At 45.5% G+C, this 17,948-nt stretch overlaps 1 protein-coding gene across 5 annotated transcripts in view; it reads left to right on the top strand.

Annotated features, from left to right (window-relative positions):
* The window catches only part of MTHFD2L (methylenetetrahydrofolate dehydrogenase (NADP+ dependent) 2 like), a 49,942-nt gene extending 33,072 nt beyond the window's left edge, over positions 1-16,870 (top strand). The window contains exons 8-12 of one of the 5 annotated variants that reach the window (XR_014228588.1): positions 7,988-8,101; positions 13,890-14,007; positions 14,780-14,932; positions 15,226-15,363; positions 15,760-16,870. Coding sequence is in view for 4 of the 5 variants with exons in the window: in XM_082315881.1 (XP_082172007.1) it covers positions 7,470-7,506; positions 8,012-8,101; positions 13,890-14,007; positions 14,780-14,932; positions 15,226-15,280 (453 nt within the window). In the remaining variant the exon portion in view is untranslated. Of the gene's footprint in view, positions 1-3,422; positions 3,566-5,389; positions 7,507-7,987; positions 8,102-13,889; positions 14,008-14,779; positions 14,933-15,225 lie in introns of those variants that run through there. The other 4 variants (XM_082315881.1, XM_082315878.1, XM_082315880.1 and 1 more) reach the window with 4 other exon arrangements.
* Positions 16,871-17,948: the final 1,078 nt, after the last annotated feature.

Here is a 17,948-nt window from a genome sequence, read left to right as displayed (position 1 = left end):
TGCTGGTCGGTACCCCCCAGTGCATAGCAAGAAGGATCCCATAACGTCTAGAGCAGAAGATGGGAAATGTACTGTGATTGCCGAGCACGTGATTCGCTCTTAGGCAGCGCTGCAGGGACGGAGTGATCCAGAGTAGCTTTACAGGGACTAATAAAGCTTGGTGGAAACAGTGCTTAGGCAGGAATTACTCTGCATCCCTTAATGCAGATGCACAAGACCCAGAACTGCCTTCAGGTTGAGACTTGCCCTTGGTTTGTGTGATTAACCCTATTAGGTGTCTGATGTCCGTAGCTTTAAAGGAACCTAGGAACGAAGGGCTGTTTCCAAAGCAGTGGATCCTGTTTTTCAAGGAAACAATCTACATTTCATTTCTTCTGAAGAATCAAAGGAAGGTTTTAAGGTTCTACAGAAGCTGCAAATTAGCAGCTCCTCCCCCATAGGCACCTAATTTACATACCAGCGTTTTCCAGATGGGCAGAGAAATGCCTGGGCGAACAGCGCGCCCCTCGAGAAAGCAGAGTTAAAGCTAGGGACGTAGTTAGGCTACTGCTGAGAAGCAGAAACAAGGCCTTCTGAAGGAACCGACAGGGCAGCACCTGACTTGCCGACATGAGATCGGACAAGCTCGAGTGCTGTCTTGGAACTGTGCTTCGGCCTACTGCGCTTCATGAGGAAAGGAAAAGCTTTTTACTTTTTTGAGGGTCAGGTTATTTTTCCCCTTTCGGTCGCTGGCATTCGTCTTGGAAAATTGCATTTACCATATCTGTATTTACTCTTACAGATGGCAACTGATCAGATGGTAGTTTCCCCACCATAGACACCTGTTGTGCCTTTAAAAATCTGGATCGGCTTTTGTGAATAAGCTACTCGGGTGGTTTTATGCTAACTGATACAAAATATGTCTTCTGCCACAGTGACCCACAGGGATTTCCATAATGATAGAGTACGGGTAGAGGAATTCCTCGGCACCTTGTGAAAACAGTGTGCTGTGTGTTTGCTGCGGAGTATGGTTGCTAACGCTGGAGGCGATGTCTGTTGTACATGATATTCGTTAGAAGGCTTCCTTTAGGAAAGGCATGGTCCGGTTGTGGATCGTACCTCTTCGAAAGTAAGATAGGAGCGGTTTGAATGATAGCACACCAAGAGGTATGTAACATTGTCATGGAAACCAACTTATTGCCATTTAGGATGCCTAAAATATTTTCTATGTTAATTACTGTGTCTGCTTCAGATGTGGGTACATTTCAATAATTATGAGATTCGTTTGGGAATTCGTAGTAACTATATTAACCGTAAACACCAATCTCCAATGGCAGGGAGTTCAAAATAGTGTAACTATTAAAAAGACAAATTATTTGTGTTTGAGACTATTAAGAATAACTCTCATACGAGGTGTTAATTCATTTGTTACAATTTACATCTAGAAAAGCCCGCATTGCAATTTGTTTACCTTTTCAGCTATTTTAACAGGATATCTGGTGGTACTAGTCAACTGAGGAATTAAAACCCTCCCAGTTGTAATGACTGTCTGTCCTCAATGAGGCTGCATCTTCTGTTCTTCAGTTCAGCGAGATACTCGCCGTTAACTTCTGCGAATGCTTTGGTTAGGTGCCTGCCTTGGGGAGTTCAGGCAGTGGTTCTTTTTATTTCATTTACCCCGCCCTTAAAAATCTAGTAAATATTCTGTCCGAAAGAAACAGTGTCCGGCTTTTCAAATTCTCGTGGTATTTCTTTTCGTGAGACCTTGTTACTCTCAACAGTAAAAGCACCACGTGCATTCAAGATAAATACACTTAAAGCAGAAGCAAGTTAGCTTGTTTGTTCCGAAATCAAGGTGCCTGGTTCTCCATCCATCGATCCCTCCTCATAGCCGGGTGTAGGTTCTGCCCTGTAGTGACTTCAGTGGAAATGTATGTGTTTGTGTCAGTTCTGCCTCCTTGGTTTTGTCCTGTGTCTGTCTGTATGCCTTTTCAAAAGCCATGCTTTTGAAAGTGGGGTGTGAGTTTAGAATAAATTATTTGGAAGTAAGCAAAAAAACCCCAAACTAACAAGCAAAAAAACTTCTCGTGGTGGCGCTTGAGAAAAAAACCCTCTGTAGTAATCAGGTTAGTAATAAGCCATTTGGACTAAACATTATTAGCAAGTAACTGCTCATTACAGTTTATGTGATGCATTCCCAGCCAGTTGCATCTAATTCTTTGGCAAGTAACCTGCGATTCCAGTTGATTGCGTTTTGCACAGTAGATAAGAATACCAAGTCAGGATTTACTGCTATGTTCTATTAATTCCTCCTGCAAAGAGGTTAACTTGACAGGTGTTAACTTACATGGTTAAAAAAATTAATCCTTTTGTATTTGCCTCTTAACACGAGCATTCAAGCTGTATACTAACTTTGGATCGTCTGACGTGGTTTGTGGTTGGAGCTCGTTCAGCTGTAAGAGTTTGCGTTCTGTTTGAGACTCGGAGAAGATCCGCGCCTCTGGATCCTAGTTCCATATAGGCATCCTAGTAACACTGGTTACAAAAAAAAGTCTTCTCTGGAGGAGCTGAGTGTTTATGGCTCAAGTTGCAATGGGAATTTTGCCACTAGAATCTATTTTTTGCTTGAAGAGAATTCGGTTTTTCATTTTTTGTCCGTACCGTGACGCAGAAAAACAAATCGACTGGGGAAACCGTGCTTTATCCTTCTGCGGTTTTAAGTTCCCTTTTGTGATTGTAGAATGTCTCTATTAGAAAGCGCAAGCCAGAGTGGGGGAAAGAGGCTGAATTGGTGGCTTAACTGCTGCCCGTGCTCCGCTGGCGATTCTGTTAGAGCAGACTCCTGCTCTGCATGCCGCTCCTCAGGAACGCCCGCGGTTTGGGGGGTCATCTCTTCACCTACAGAAGGAGATCCCCAGCTTCCATAGCTCTCCTAGGTATTGAAGGTGCAGTGTCAGAGTTGGCAGATGGGGGTGATGCAAGCCCGCGCTGCCCTCCTGGGGTCGTGCTGCCCTCCTGGGGTAGCTGCTCAGCCAGGTCAAACAGTTCAAAACTGCCTCTTGCCAAAAAGATATGTTGGCTTAACTTTCCCTCTGCCTGACCACAGGCTGCGTGCGTACGCGTTGCTCCCATGAGGAGAGGGCAGCTTGCTGCAGGTAGATCAGCTCGAACAGGTTGTGAAACCGTGCCCCAGACCTAGCCCCTGGGTAATAATATTCGGATGAAGAGAACTACCTTGCAGCCCCGGTCCTGACTGTATTCTGTCACTACCATGGCTGTAGTAAGACTTCTGCCTTAACTTTTCCCGTGTTCTCCAGTACTTGCCGAGTCGCAGTCCTTTATGCTCCTTGCCAGTTAGGCGTATGTGGGCAATTGAAGGGAGAAAAAAAAAAAAAAGCTTTTTGAAACATTCTTAGTCAATACCTTTTTCTCTTTTCTCTTAGAAGTGAAGAAGAAGGCTGGCTTTATCACTCCAGTGCCAGGAGGGGTAGGACCTATGACTGTTGCAATGCTTCTGAAGAACACGCTCATAGTTGCTAAAAAGCTCATTTACTAGAGCGAGCGGGCTGCCTTGGAAGAAGAATCCAAGTTGTTCTATTTATTGGTACACAAAACATTTATTTTTTGCTACAAAGATATTTATTTCTACGTGGTATTTATTTTTTCATGTCAAGTACGCCAAACTTGAAGGTTTACAAAATGTCAAAATATTTCGTGTTACCTCCGACTGACTGATTGTGAGCGAAAACGAATTGGAGAATGCAGCCTATACAGATGCGTTGGCAGCGGTCGATTACGTGTGTGAAAATGAAGAGCGAAGCAAAAGTTATAAATATACCTGTGTGTCTGGGGATGGGGTGCAGTTACCCATATCTTATAAACACTTGGGACCCTCGGTTTTGATCAAACAGTATGAAAACTAAGTTTCAGCATGCTAGAGGTCTACTAAAAATACGGTTTGGGTTCTGAGGTCATGAAGCACTCCGGGTGTAGTTCCAAGTCTTGAAATATATATTTTTTTTTTTTTTAAACACCGGGAGATAGCAGCAGCAATCTTGAATCTGAAAGGAGTGAAAGACTGAAATTTTTGTTCTAGCTGCCAGGCAGTAATGTTGACATAAATGCAAATGCTCAGTACCTGTTTTCAAGTAGTCAAGTTAACTTGAATGCTGGTCAAATTCTGACCTTGAATGTATGCAAGAGGTATGCATGAATAAGAAGCTAGAATTGAGGCCAGAATATTTTTCTTCCCATGTCCGGATTTGTTTGACAAAATGTTTTGGTGCATAACGCGCTCATGCAACACAAAAAACCTGAATAGATGGCTCTGCTGGATTGGACTTGAATTAGGTAGAATGTAGTAACAGCTACTATGCATGTACATTATATAAAAGGGGGGGGGGGGGGGGGGAGAAGAAAATAAAAGCAAAGTTTTATCCCTGATGAAACGTTTGTGTTGGAACTACAAGCCATTTAATTTTTTTTCTTACTTTCTGAAACTGCACGAAGGGGGTTTTTTTTAGTCCATGATGTGAGGCTCAGCCCTGTGACTCCTTGGCTACGATGTTTTGCTGCTTGGAGAGGACTACGTGGAATAATAAGATCAGTATGTTTCTATTCCCAAAAGTTGTAGTTCCAAGATGGATCTAGAATCGTTTCATGCATTGCAGAAGTTGGAGCGGAGTTACTGCTAAGGTGCCGGTTGAACTGAGTGTGTGCGCTATTGACGTGAAGAGTCTACCCCAGTTCCCACGGAAGTCAGTGGGAGCCAGTTTGGACTTCTCTCTTCATGTTTTTATCTCAGCTGGGATAACTTTGATTTAGTCTTATCTAGAGCCTGAGGTGTTTGCCAGGAGACTATAGATAACTTGGAAGGGGAAGAAAAAAAAAAAAAATGCGGCTAAATACTGCTACCGTTAAACAAAAAAAAAGCACTGACTGTAATAAAAGAAACAAGATGGAGCATTGCTTCTGTGCTGATGGTTCTTGGGGTGGACCAAAACTCAGAGTTTTGCTTAATGCGGTGTTTACCAAGGAGGTTGACAGAACCATTAAGAAAAATATAGTGGCAATAATGGAGACGCTTGCTTATCTGTTGAAATGTAAGCGGTAGTAGAAGTGTTAGGAGGATCGAGGTGCCTGTGGAGATACACTTAGACCGATCAACCCATCGTTGACTAAGATGGAATTGAACTTGTTCATTGTTACGTTAGTCTTGGTGAAAAATGTTAATACAGTTTTGGGGGTGGTTGTATTTTTTCTTTGATCGGTGTGTTAAGAGTGGAGCGAACGCAGGTTTTTTGCATGTTCAGTCGTTACTTTTCTTTTTTTCATCTTTTTACATTGCTGTTGTAGACTCACGTTTGTTTTCTTCGATTTAACTGTGATCATCTCTGCGTTTTTTTGGCAGAAAAACAATTCGTGGCGTTGCGCTGATGTCACTTGACTGAGTCTGCCTCTTTCATGTCCTACAAGCAGTTTATTGTGCATCTGAAGCTCTTTGTCTTTTCACCTACGGTGGATGGGTGGGCACTACACAAAAGACGGTGAGACCGAGGTTTCAGTCAATGGCATGCTGTTTTCAGAGCTGCCAGACGCATCTGTGAGAGTACTCTCCACTGGGAGAACAATCCAGACGGAGCATCCAGAGGGAAGGGCCTATTAACCAACCCCAAAAGCAGGCTCGTGTGCCAGACCTGGTCAAGTCCGGTCCAAGCATGAACGCCCTGTGGCGGACAGAGGCACGGCCTTATCCGCCGAAGCCTTCTCACAGGCCTACCGCGCCCAGCTGTGTTGCCTAATGACGAAGCTACCTCTCGGATTGAAGCCGGATTAAGCTCCCTTTGTGTAGATGTGTGTTGAAAGCAAGGCTCATGAGACTTAGCTCTCCTTGGGACTGATAGCAGAGGTATCCAGGGAGTCATAAACACTCCCGTCGATCCAGGGAGCGCGCAAGCTGCACTCGATCAGTGTGCAGGCATGCAGCCGTTCAGGATAGCGAAGGAAGGGAAAAGCCTCCTGGAATGCAGTCCGTGAGCAGGAGAACGCGTAATTAAAATGTGCATAACTAGCTTCTGTTTTGCCCTTAACATGTGAAGTGGTTAGATTTAATCCCGCAGGTCCCTGAGGAGAGTGCAGCATAGAGGGAGAACTTGAGGTGACCGGAGTTATTAGAGCATGTATCGGAGGACTTCTGGTTTTAAAATGTAAAAATCCTGAAACGTTTTGTTGCTCGGAGTTCACAGCTGAGAAAGAGCAAGTTGTTGCTGGGGTCAAGTGTGCAGCTCTCTTTCGGTGAGAGTCGGGTTGTTGGTGTGTGTGTGTGTGTGTGTGTGTGTACACGTTATTGAACCGGCCCTTGCTGATGAGCTCCTCGAGTATGTTTGGCTACGTAAGTACCCTTCAGAGAGACCAGTCCTACTTGTTCCGAGCTGCCTGGGACCAAGGAAGTTGGACAGCATTTGGGGCTGTGGAGAGTGGTTTGGTGTAAGAAAGGTGTGTGACGGGTACGTCTGAGAGACCTACAAACGCTGTACGGAAGAAGCGTGATTGTTCTTGTGATGCCTACCCACTTCCGTGAGAAGGCGGAGATGGGCTTATATGGCAGCGTAGCAGCAGGAGACATGATGGGGTCGCCTGCTATAGGTGCCAACAGCTTAACTCGCTCTTTCAGTCTGTGTTTTCAGGCGCCGCTGCTTTGCCAGCTTTCAACTTCTGCCCCGTACACCCGTGCGTAGCGCCAGCCGGCAGTCCCAGGTCTTGCGCGGGGCTGGTGGCCTGCCTCGCTTCGGAGCGTTGTGCACATGGAGAGGCTGAAGGAGAAGCGGTTAGCGTGACCTTCGGGCTCTCCAGAGCCCGTGATCAAAGGCTTTTTGCTGGCAGTCACTGATGGAGAGCATTGTCCGTTATCTTTGTGTCTGATCACCTCCTAGTCTGGGCACTAGCTGTTTTCGCGGTGCCCCTTCTGGATGGCAGGGAACTGAGGTACAGGGAGGACCAAGGAAGGAACGCCAGCGAAGCAGGGGCTGGTCCCTGGACTGCAGAGCAGCATCCCGGATCCTGACTTTCCTCCTGGAAGTAACGCAAGACCTACATGGCTACGGGAAAGAAAGATCACGTTTTTCACAATACGTCACTTTTAATTTTGCTCACTTCTGTTTTGCTGTATTTCGTTGATTTGCTCTGGCAGATAGCAAGTCTCTCTTTAAAAATGTATCTTTGCATGCACAATTGTGCCCACAGGTAATAGGAAACCGGGGTTTCAAAAGAAAACCTGATCCCATTGCTAGATAATAGCAGTTTCCTAAATAAATGTGTGGTTGCCCTGGGGGTTGAGGTTGTTGCCAGATGCACTTTTTTTTGATTGGTGAGAAGAGCAGATGACGCTTCGTGGCATATAAGTGCAAGAGAAAACACGGGAGCACAGATAAGCAGAGCAAGCGAGCCATCGGGGAAGAAGAGTTGAGACGGTGTTAAAGCAGCTGCTTGCCATGGCATTCGGAATGCTAATCTATATTTTGCTGAAAGGTAGGTTTGGAGGAGGCTTTCCTATGTCGTAGATACAAGGCTTTGTCGAACAATAGTTCGTTCTTTCTGAAATACGCGGTAGGGGTGGGAAGCACGCAAAGACATTGTGAAGCAGAACGACTTTAAGAATTTTAAACCCGGATGAAATTTTAACTGATCGGGTATATTTTAAACTCTTGGAAAAGAAGCTACTTAGACGGGTAAATAGGTGTGACACGGTGGTATGTTACAGGTATCTGTGTTGTAAATTGCGTAAGGTAATAGACGGGAGAACAGAAGGGAGAAGTGTTTTGGAAATTTCCCCACAATAGTTTGTTTCCCCACAATAGTAATTATCCTGTGGCAAAAGGAAGTTTGAGGCAAGCATGTTTAAAATGAATTGTTGTTCTGTTGCTGCATGCTATCAGAATTGTGTTAAGTGGGTGCATGTTTTCTGGATGAAATGAACCTTGAATAGATATACTGAGTTTTTCTGTTACAGTAAGCATCTATTTGCATTACACAGCAATGGGGGCGCTGAGTGAAGAGTCAGCTATTACTGTTTCATCCCTCAGCACAGACTTATGGAATAATTGGACAAAAAACAGCGCTGAAGGTATTTCTTTCTTTTGTTTTGTTTGTCTCTATTCATCTGTCACTCAAAAAAAAAAAAAAGTAAAAACCCACAAAACCCAAATGGAAAGAAACCCAAAACAAAAAACCTCAACAAAATCTGTTACGATGATGATTAGCTGCTATAATGCTCCTGTCAGTTGGACACTGTTGAGTTTTCTGTGTGTTTTATTTGCGAGGTGAGCTGCTCTCCTGATGGAGCCTTAAAAACCTCTCTGAAGTAATAGCTGCCGCTCAGCTGGGGTAGGCTCAGCGTTGACCAGCTAAAGGGTTATTTTTATCCCAAGTCAGTTATAATTTCACGAAGATATTTTGAGGCTAATTGGGATAGATGATCTGGGTTTCTGATGGCCATTTCTGTTACTTTTCATTAGCGCTTGGTTTCTCGCTGTCTTCGGCATGAATCTTGACGCACACGAGCGAGAATGCAGCAAGCGTAATTTCGAGTGATGCCTCTCATTACTGTTACTCAGTAGTTTCTTTCTTGGTTGCCGTTTTGCTTTTGGCTACCGCAGCTTCCAGAGTCCTCTTCAGAGTGCTAGCTCTGTCTTTTCTTTCTTTTTCTTTTCTGACTGAAATGTGAACTCAAGCTGTTTACCTGCCAACATCTGAGACCAGAGTGCTGTGTTTATCCTGCAAGCGGCATTCTTGATGTTACTTCAGGTGCTAGTGATGTCATTGCTTTGGGAGAACTGTGCGATCTGGAGCTGAGGTTTTGGCAGGTCAGTAAAGGAGGAAAGGATTTGAACTGTGATACTTACGAATGTCTTTGTACTTAAAAAAGAACATAAACATGCATACAGATCGTTTTCTGTTAATTGTAAGTCATTACAGGATGTCTTTAAAGCTTTTTTTTGTAGATCCGTAAGCTTTTTATTTTTCTCATACAAGTTGAAATATTGGGTTTTTGGTCTGATTTGTCATAGTGGTACAGTGTTACATATATACACATCCATACATACATATACTATATATCTGGGTTTCATAGATGTCTTTTACGTGTGTGTATATATGTGTGTGTGTGTGTGTGTAGTCGAGATGATGTTGTTTGCCTGCAGTAGTTTGATCAATGCAGCACTGTGGTCCGGTTTAGTGGATTTGTCTGGGACACGGTTCCTCCAGAGTTGCATACAGCAAGCAGGAGTATAATGAAGTAGAAATATGTTGTGACTCGTGAAGTACCTTGCTTGTATTATTTCTAGAAAGCAGGAATTATGGGTCATGTTTGAACAAATAGGAGGCTTATTTACAGCGACACAGCCGTGTCTGCAATTGTCCCGTGTACCTTTATGCTAGCTGTGGCTGTGCAAGTCAAGGAGATAACCGTGCTTTTAGTTGAGGGTGTCTTCACCTCGAAGCTAGAAGCAAGTTCACGAGTGTACAAGCACACGTTTACGTGGGTAGTTAAAAGTGTATTTCGGTGGACCTTTTACAAAGCCACTGTAAAGTCAGAAAACAGCATTGACAGGAAGAAGATAGGAAATAAATGTTTCAAGTGTCCCCAAAGGAACTGGCTGTATCTCTCGGAAGTTTTCTTCTGGCTCCTGTTCCTGTGTGAGTAAAGTTTATAGTTTAGAAGCAAGGTTCAGCCATACTAGGTCCTAAGAAAGTGAATTCCTGGTTAAGTTTCACTGGAGGAACTGGCAGTTTCTTGTGGGATCGCGAGTTCTCTGGGCACTGAGGTGCAGTTTGTGGAAAACCATCAATTTCTGCTCAATCCATTTGCTTCCAATTTACAAGATCACATTCTGATTCCTTATTGGATGTTACATAGCCTTTACTTGTCACCAGTGCTGGGGCTAGGAAGCACGAGGCTTGGTGATCAGCCGGGGGCGAAGAAGGCAGTGGAGAGGATCCCTGGCTGGGAGCTGACAGGGCAGGGATCAAGGACTTGTGATGCTGTTGGGGCCGAAGGGGAGCCTTCGTAGCGAAATGGGGAGCCTTCGTAGCAAAATGGGCAGCCAGGAGTAGGGAAGGGCTTCGTTTTACTAGGGGAAAAAATGAGATCCCTTCGTCGCTGTGAGCTGCTGCTTGGGTGCAGCCTGTAAGGGAGGCCCTGAACCTGGGCCTGACCCCTTCCCTCCCTCCCCTTTCTGACTCTCCCGTTCCTCCCTGACGCACCATACTTGAAGGCTGAGCTGTCGTGGTCTTAGTGGCTGACTCTTTGTTGCCGGTCTGTCAGTTTTGGCATGCCCAGGCTTCCAAGTACCTGTAGTTTTGATTTCATGTCAGATCTTGCCAAGTGTATCTGTTTGAGTGACTCACTTGCAGCCAACTGTCAAGTGCTTACACAGCATGCTTTTCCTTCCTCACGTGACATGAAAGGGCACATGGATGTGTTTATTCAACAGCTTATTTAGTATCTAGGTGGATAATATGATTGAATTAGCATAATGCTCTGGGATGGGTTAGAAAATCATTCTTTTAGTTTTTAAGAGTCATCATTCTTTCAGAGGTAATTTGTACTTTTGCCATGTCAAAATAATTAGCACTTGGAATTTTGGTGTATACATTTAAGATCTGGCCTTGCAACCCACAGTGGACAAAGCTCTTGCGCCTGACAACGAGGGAGGGGGATGTATTGTTTGTTTGTCGCCTGCGCGGCAAGATGTTGGTCTCCGACGCTTTCTAGGCAGGCTTCTGCTCTAGGCTGACCTTTGTTTCTAATGAGGGTACTAACTTTCACGGCACTCGGGGGAAGAGGTTTGACGAACCTGCGGGAAGGAAGGGTTCTTCCAGATGTGATGGAAGACTGGATGGTAGATGGAAGGCTGCCACCTCTCGGCAGCGGTGGGGCAAAGGAGGAGGGGTGTTCTGGCTGCGTGAATCCATCTGGTGGAAGCTTGCGTAGAAGTGGCTGGGCATTTCATGCCTCTGGTGTATAAATTGGTACCTTCCTAATTGTTTTGGTTTGGTTTGTTTGGGTTTTTTTTTTTGTGTGTGTGTGTCCCCGTCCCCCCCCCCCCCCCCCCCCCCCCGTATGGCAGAGACAGCAGTGAACTGTTAAATCTGTGCAGTAGACATCTTCTCAGGGTCTGGCAGAAGAGCTGTACTTAGGCCGCCAGGAACCGCACATGACAGTGTCCTATTGAGCGGTTATGTTTAGCGGTTGGGTAGTGCACTGTTCAACTCCCTTTGTGCTGGAAGTGTTATACAAAACAGTTTGTGTTTAAGTCTTTGAGGAGAGGCACGAGGGAAGCGTGAAGGTGCTGTTGCCTCTTCCCCGAAACTCTTCCCTGCAGAGCTTGGGTAGCTGGTCTGCAGGTACGTTAGGCCTAAGTGAAAACGGGCTTTTGCGGGTCTCCTGTGTCCCAGATCTCCTTGGCATGCTGAGCCCCGCAGCTGTGTTTACCACGTGCTTTGTTTTCCATTGTGCTTTCCCCAGCGGTGAGCATCAAACAGTCCTCTAGTGCAGAAAATAGCATTGTCCATCTCTTGGCATAAAATCTGTCTTTTCTCCCTGAAATCTGTTCTTCCTGAAGCTGCTCTTCTCCTCCTTAAATCTGTCCCTCCAAGGCCTGGTCCTGTGCTGACTGTGCTCTCAGCCAACAAGCCTGTCCTTGGAGCTTGTCGGCAGCGTTCCCGGAGCCAGCCGGAAAAGAGCCAGAGCTCGATAGCAGCGCTCGCGCGTAGCCAGCGCCAGCATCTTCCCTTGCAGAGCGTGTGGTTCAAGGCTATGGGTGTGTCTGCCCTACACGGGGCTTCCTATAGCAGAGATGCTGTTCTGGTTTCAGTGTATGGGGACGACCTAGCTGTGGAAGCGTGGAGCTCGCTGCTAGGTGATGCTGCACGCATGTCAGGTCTGCAGGCCGCTTCAGGTGCTCCCCCGCTGCATCGTAGCGTGCGACGGAGGTAGGGCCTCGGTCTCGGCACATCCTGCGGTGTGTGTGTATTGTCACTTGATTGCTAGGCCCAAACTGTGCATTTGGTTTATAGTTCCTAGCGCTGTGTTTCTAGCTTTAGGTCTGTCATCTCCACGGTGGAAAGTTTTTTTTTTTTTTTTTTTTTCTTTTTTTCCTTGCAAGAATGGAAAAGAAGCCCTTTTCTCAGCCCAAAGAAGTTCATTTTGAAGCAAGACCTGGCTTTTTCCGTTTCTCCAGCTTTTCCTGAGAAAGCGTAGTCAACCAAAATTTTCTTTTTCAAGCAGACTTGAATTGTTACTTGTTCTCCCTAAGTCTCTTGATAAGCTGGAAGTCTGATTACTCTGTCAGGTTTGAGAGGGCACTATTTTCAAAGTAGCGTTGTTTGATCTGAGTAGCAGCGATAGCATCGTGCCTCTTGGGTGTCCAAACTACATGATTCACAGCCCAAGTTGTGAATCGCTCTAACGTGCGGGCGTAGAGTAGAGCAGCTGTTTACCATCGCTTGTCATCTCTGTGATGAAGCCGCATAAAGGATGAAGAAAAAAAAAAATTGCTTAGTTGAGCGCGCGGGGGGGATGACTGCTGTTAAATGACTCAAACTGGAATTCGATAGGGAATTCAGGGGGTTGGTGCTCTTACTGCTCAAAAATTTGTCGTGGATCTCGAGCTGCCTGCAGGATGGCTGGAGGCTTACTTCTGTGCCGGTGCTTCCATCAGCGTAACATCTCCAGACCTTGATTCAGCACTTAGTCAGAAAGGAGGGTTTCTGCTTGCCGTACCGTTGTTTAGTCACTCTGAGCAGACCTTGTCACCTTCCTGCCTGATGTTGTTTTTCTTGTGGTCATAACTGAAAGCTGCTGTTGACATACTCGGTTAGGAAATCGCCTTCAGCCATCAGGAGAACAGTCCCCTGAAATAGCAAGACATGGCTTGGACACGCCACCCCACCAGCGATTCCTGTAACTGGATAGAGAGACCTGTTCAAACAGATGCTTGCTTGGATGGGGAAGCTTTTGAGCTTTCTCTTCATTTGCCGCACCGCTGCTCCCGTGTTAGAGATTGCTGCCGGCCTCTGCACTCCTGCGGAGCGGGGGGCCTCGATCCTGGGCTCAGGTGCTCTTCTGTCGGGATGTAATACTGATGTAAGATCCCCAAGAACAGTTTTGGCTTTGCCTTTATTCCCATTTGAGCCACCGTGGTTGGGAATAAGGTAGTCATTTTCTGTGCTTTCAAAGCAGAAGCATGCTTACTGGCCTGGACGCATATTATTTTACGCGAGTTGAGAAACTTCACGGTCGTGGATCATGCTTTTGCAGAGGAAGACCATCCGGGCAGTCTTGGGTGCTGAGAAGCATAATGGGACGCTCTGCTGACATGAGATGATGGAGAAGGGATGGAGGGAGCAATCCCACCGTTCACCACTGACTCATAGCTGTAGAGCTGACAGGCAGCAGTGTTAGCCATGCAATAGTTTCCTTTGTGACGGGGAGAAGAAAATAGGAATTAATGAATAATTTGAGTTCAGACTGGGAAGCATACTGAGAACAGTTCAACGCTCTCATTGTGTCCTAAACCCCTGATATTCCTGGGGTGGCTTTTCTGATGGATTGCAGGTTGGATAGTGCTGATGTTACCCCGGGTTAATCTTCCATAATCATTTTTATATACACTTGTCAAGAGCAAGTAATGTATTTACAGTTTGTTTTTTCTCTAAAGCTGCGCTGGAATGTCTTTGAAGCTTGTTCTGCTTAGCGGTGTTTGAATCCGTTCATGAGATGTACCGCAGTAACTCTTAGGTATTAAGTGTCCTCTGCAGGCAATGTCTGTTCAAGTTGAGTTGTGAAAATATATTCAAATGATTTTTTTCCCTAAATATAACGTGACTTCTTTTTTTCCCTTTGACTGTAGACTACACAGAGCAGCCAAAGCTCTTGAAGCTTATGCAGACCTGTCTCGAAGAACACCACAGCTATTGTATCAATGGGCTCTGCGCTTTCCACAGCGAACTGAGGAAGCCCATATGCAAGTAAAGAATTCTGCTTATAAGTATCCTTCTTAGAAAATAACAACAGTAGCATTGTTACTTTGTCTGCTAGATGTTAGTAATGTAATGTGACTAATTTTCAGTGGAGCGCGGCTTTCAGGTGCCAGTGAAGTATTTGCGGGCTTAAAGTTTGGCACAGGCTTGAGTGCTGCGGTGGCTCAGGACTGTTAATGAGGCAGTAGTGCTGTGCTAGCGTAATCTGAAGGAAGGGAGAGGGAAGATTCACAGCTTTGCAGGTCACTGCCGTGATGACATCTCAAATCACAACTGGTGCTACAGTAACTAGTAGAGGAATAAGTAGATTTTCACAGTGCGCACAATGAAGGGGGCAGGATCTTCCAAGATGTCAGCTGCAACTCCCTTATTCTGCAGCTGCTTACACACCAATCGGGACTATGGTGTCTTTAAAATTTTCTAGGGTCCATACTGGGCAGCTCTGGCCTTTGGAGACTTAACAACTCCTAAGCATCAGCAGAGCATGGTGCTCTTTGTCCACACCCTCTGCGATGAGGGTACGTTTCGACGGTGTTTGCTGCTGTGCCTGCGGTGCTTGAGCTAGCTTTAAACTAGATAGACTGGGGCAACTGGTAGTCTTGGTGGAGCGAAGAAGTTCTGACTGAGCACTGGATTCAGCCCATCCTCGTTCAGACTTGTTCTAAATGCCTTAAAACTGATTAGAACTAGCATGTGTTTCTCAAATACAAAGCGTAACAAGTTCTGAATAATTTTTGCATGGTGTATATTTATTTTCTAGGTGCCTTGCAGGTTATAACGGAGAGAGGTGTGAACATCTCACGCTAAATTCGTACGCGCATAATTCTTACGAACGCTACATTGCTGTGGGAATTGGCGTAGGAATACTGACAAGCGGGATACTTGCTATCATCTACTGCTACGTAAGAAAGAGGTACGGGAGATAAGTAACCTTCTGATGACATTCATCTGAATTACAGTGTGCAGAGTTTTGAGGGCACTGGGTGCATGTTCTTGCCTGCCATCGATCTGCTGTGTGATCTTAAAGGAGCTGACGCTCTATAGCTCTGCTTTCCGATCCGCCGGTCGGGTCAAATGGTGCGATGGTCTGAAACGTGGGTTTCTTTGGGGTGCCTAAATGAATTAGGCAATTAGATTTAGGTTCTGTTCAGACTGCTGTGGTTTTAGGTTCGTCTGATGAAAATCACATGATGTTGTCCATTTTAGATGCAGGAAATTGAAATCGCCCTACAAAGTCTGCACGGGCGAGACGGCGTTGTGAAGATCTGGCGTTGGGACTCCTACCAATTTGCCTGTAAACGAGAGGAAGTTCTGCCGGGAAGGCCACCCCGCGCCATCTGGCAGGTACCCCAGCCTCGCTGATGAGACGAAATAAAGGGAATGGCAGAGCAAGTACATAAAAGGAACTCCCGCAGAACTGACGGGCTCCATTCACTTTTGAAGAAAGACTTCCTCTTTTTAGTAAAGGTGCTTAGATGAGCAGGTCCAAACAGCTAAGGATACTTGCAGCCCTCTCGATGCGCTCCTGTGGTTGGTATTTGCTGAGGGGAGGACTGGTTGGTTTTAGCTGTTTTCAGTCATTTCAAGCCCTAATACAGTGTTCTGCCCTGGTCTTTTCTGGTTTTTGGGTTTTTTTCTTCTTTTTTTTCTCCTCTGGAGGAAAAGTACAACCTGTCTCACAATGGAGTTGTATTCTGAACATCACGTGCTGACAAGAAACCGTTTGGGTTTTGATTTCAGTGTCCGCTGCCTATGTGTGTGGATAAAGAGCCCTCCTCCAACACAGCAGTTAAGTTCAGCGTGCTAAGCAAAGCCTAGGCTTCTGTTGCCGTAAAGGACAAAATCATAAAATGCATTGGACTGAGGAAAATGGATGGTTCTCAAAAGCTTACTTAAACTTAGGAATAGAGAGTAAGCAATTCTTCGAAAATTAGATCATGACACCTCTGGGCATGGCAAGTTCTTGCTGCTTTCGTAAGCAAAGGAATCTGACATCTTGCTCAAAATGGATTATTGACTGTGCTCGTGACAAAGAACTCTACTCTTGCCTGACATCATAGAGCAGCTCGTCAGATTCACAGAACTGTGGGCAGAACGTGACCTTGCTGCACCACGATTTCAGCACAAGGCTTGGGTTGCCAGAGAAGCTGGAATTTTGTTACGAAAATTCAGTACAGCTTTCCCCAGGAAACAGACTCTGTGTAATCCGTTGTCACTTTCTGTGCCCGATGTGACCACTCAAATAAGAAAGAAATGACCGCATGGATTTTGTTCCACCCTGCGCAAACAGATTACATATCAGATGCTTGTTTTTCTTCATCTTGTCTATGAAAAATCACAAAGGTAAAGAGATTCTGTTCACGGAAAAGGGAAGAAAATTGGTTCTGAAGACGGCGGCACTAACTGTGACTTCTCGCTGACAGTCGGACTGTTTGCCAGTGCCGATGAGACTGGAGATGGCTCTAGGAGATTTTTATTTCAGCTGTTGCACGTTGTAGACGCATCCGCTGTGCTTAGTCATCTACGAGAAAAAGGCAGTTAGGTACTTTGTGGTTTTTATGGGGTGATACAGGCTCCTAAATTTAGGTGCCTTGCTGGAAAGCTCAATTTCTTTATGTGAGTTTATTTTCACAGCAGGATGCGTGTCATGTGTTGGGGGGAAAAAAAAAACCAACTGTGTATTTGTGAGACTACACTGATAATGCTGACATGTGTATGAAAGACTGGGTTTTGAAAGGGTAAATGTACTTTTGGCACACAAGTGGTCTGAAGTTCAGTGGGGTTCTCGCACGGGGGATCCCGGTCAGGACCTGAGTTACCTTGGCTCTCCATTTGATACCAATAAATAAAACAGCACTTCACACACTGTTTGGTTGGAGTCCCCTTGCAACAGACTGGAGCAAGTGACACGTGCGTACACAGAAAGGATTGTTGGTGAGGAGCTGGATGGGGACAGACACCAGTCCTTTCCTCTACACATTGACATGAGCGTTTCGTTGGAGGCACATTTTCCAACTCTCAGCCTTTTTTTTTTTCCTCATCTCAAGTTAAATCTTCACATCTCTGTATTGTTTGTTCCTTTCCATTCTTATGACCCTTTTTTAGCATCCACTGAGAGACAACTTCTGTTCTTCCTGATTTTTCAGTCAGCACTCAATACTTGCCCTAGCGTTTTCTGTGTGACATGTATGTAGTGAGAGGGTGATTAGATGTGAATTACCATCTGCGCATCCACACACGGACACACACAAAAACACCCTTCAGCCCTCGCACGTGCTGGACAGACCGAATGGAAATGCCGATATAGAAACATGCATGTCCTCAGGAAAACACAGGTGAGAGATCTTTCTCATTGATCTCGGAGAAAATTTTAGAGCTAGATGGGCCAAAGGATGAAAAGCCTCAAAGCTTTTGTCATGTGGGTGAATCTCCGTCTCCGCAGGGGCTTGTCTCGTCCTGTGTGCACAGGGCGAGTGTTGCATTCCCTTCTAGAGGACCGACGCCTCAGCGTCACAGAGGCGATGTCTTGGAGCAAACGTGCGCAAGAACACAACTTGCCCAGGGTGTACCTGCGGTGGTTACAGGAGTTGCACGGGCGGAAGTTTGAATAACTGGACTTCCACTTGTCCAAAGGTGGCTGTCGGGGAGAGACGGATTTGGTTTGCTTTGAAGCATTTGCATGTTCTCTTGCTGAATTTTTAGACACCCTTTACATACCAGTGGCCAAGCAGGTGCCTTGCAGGATGTGCAAGTGCTTCTTCAAGAGTATTGACTCATTGCAGTGAGACACTCTGTACCTATAGAAGCACACGCTGACTTCCTTTTTTTCATGTTTGGTTTAACATAACTGGCAAGGAAGGTTTATTGCAAGGCCACAATATAGCAGGAGACTAAATGGTGAAATATTTTTTTCTAGTTTGCCTTCTAGT

The sequence above is a fragment of the Platalea leucorodia genome (assembly GCF_965183815.1).
Source record: "Platalea leucorodia genome assembly, chromosome: 6".
Taxonomy (NCBI): domain Eukaryota; kingdom Metazoa; phylum Chordata; class Aves; order Pelecaniformes; family Threskiornithidae; genus Platalea; species Platalea leucorodia.
This window is presented reverse-complemented; position numbering and strand designations above follow the sequence as displayed.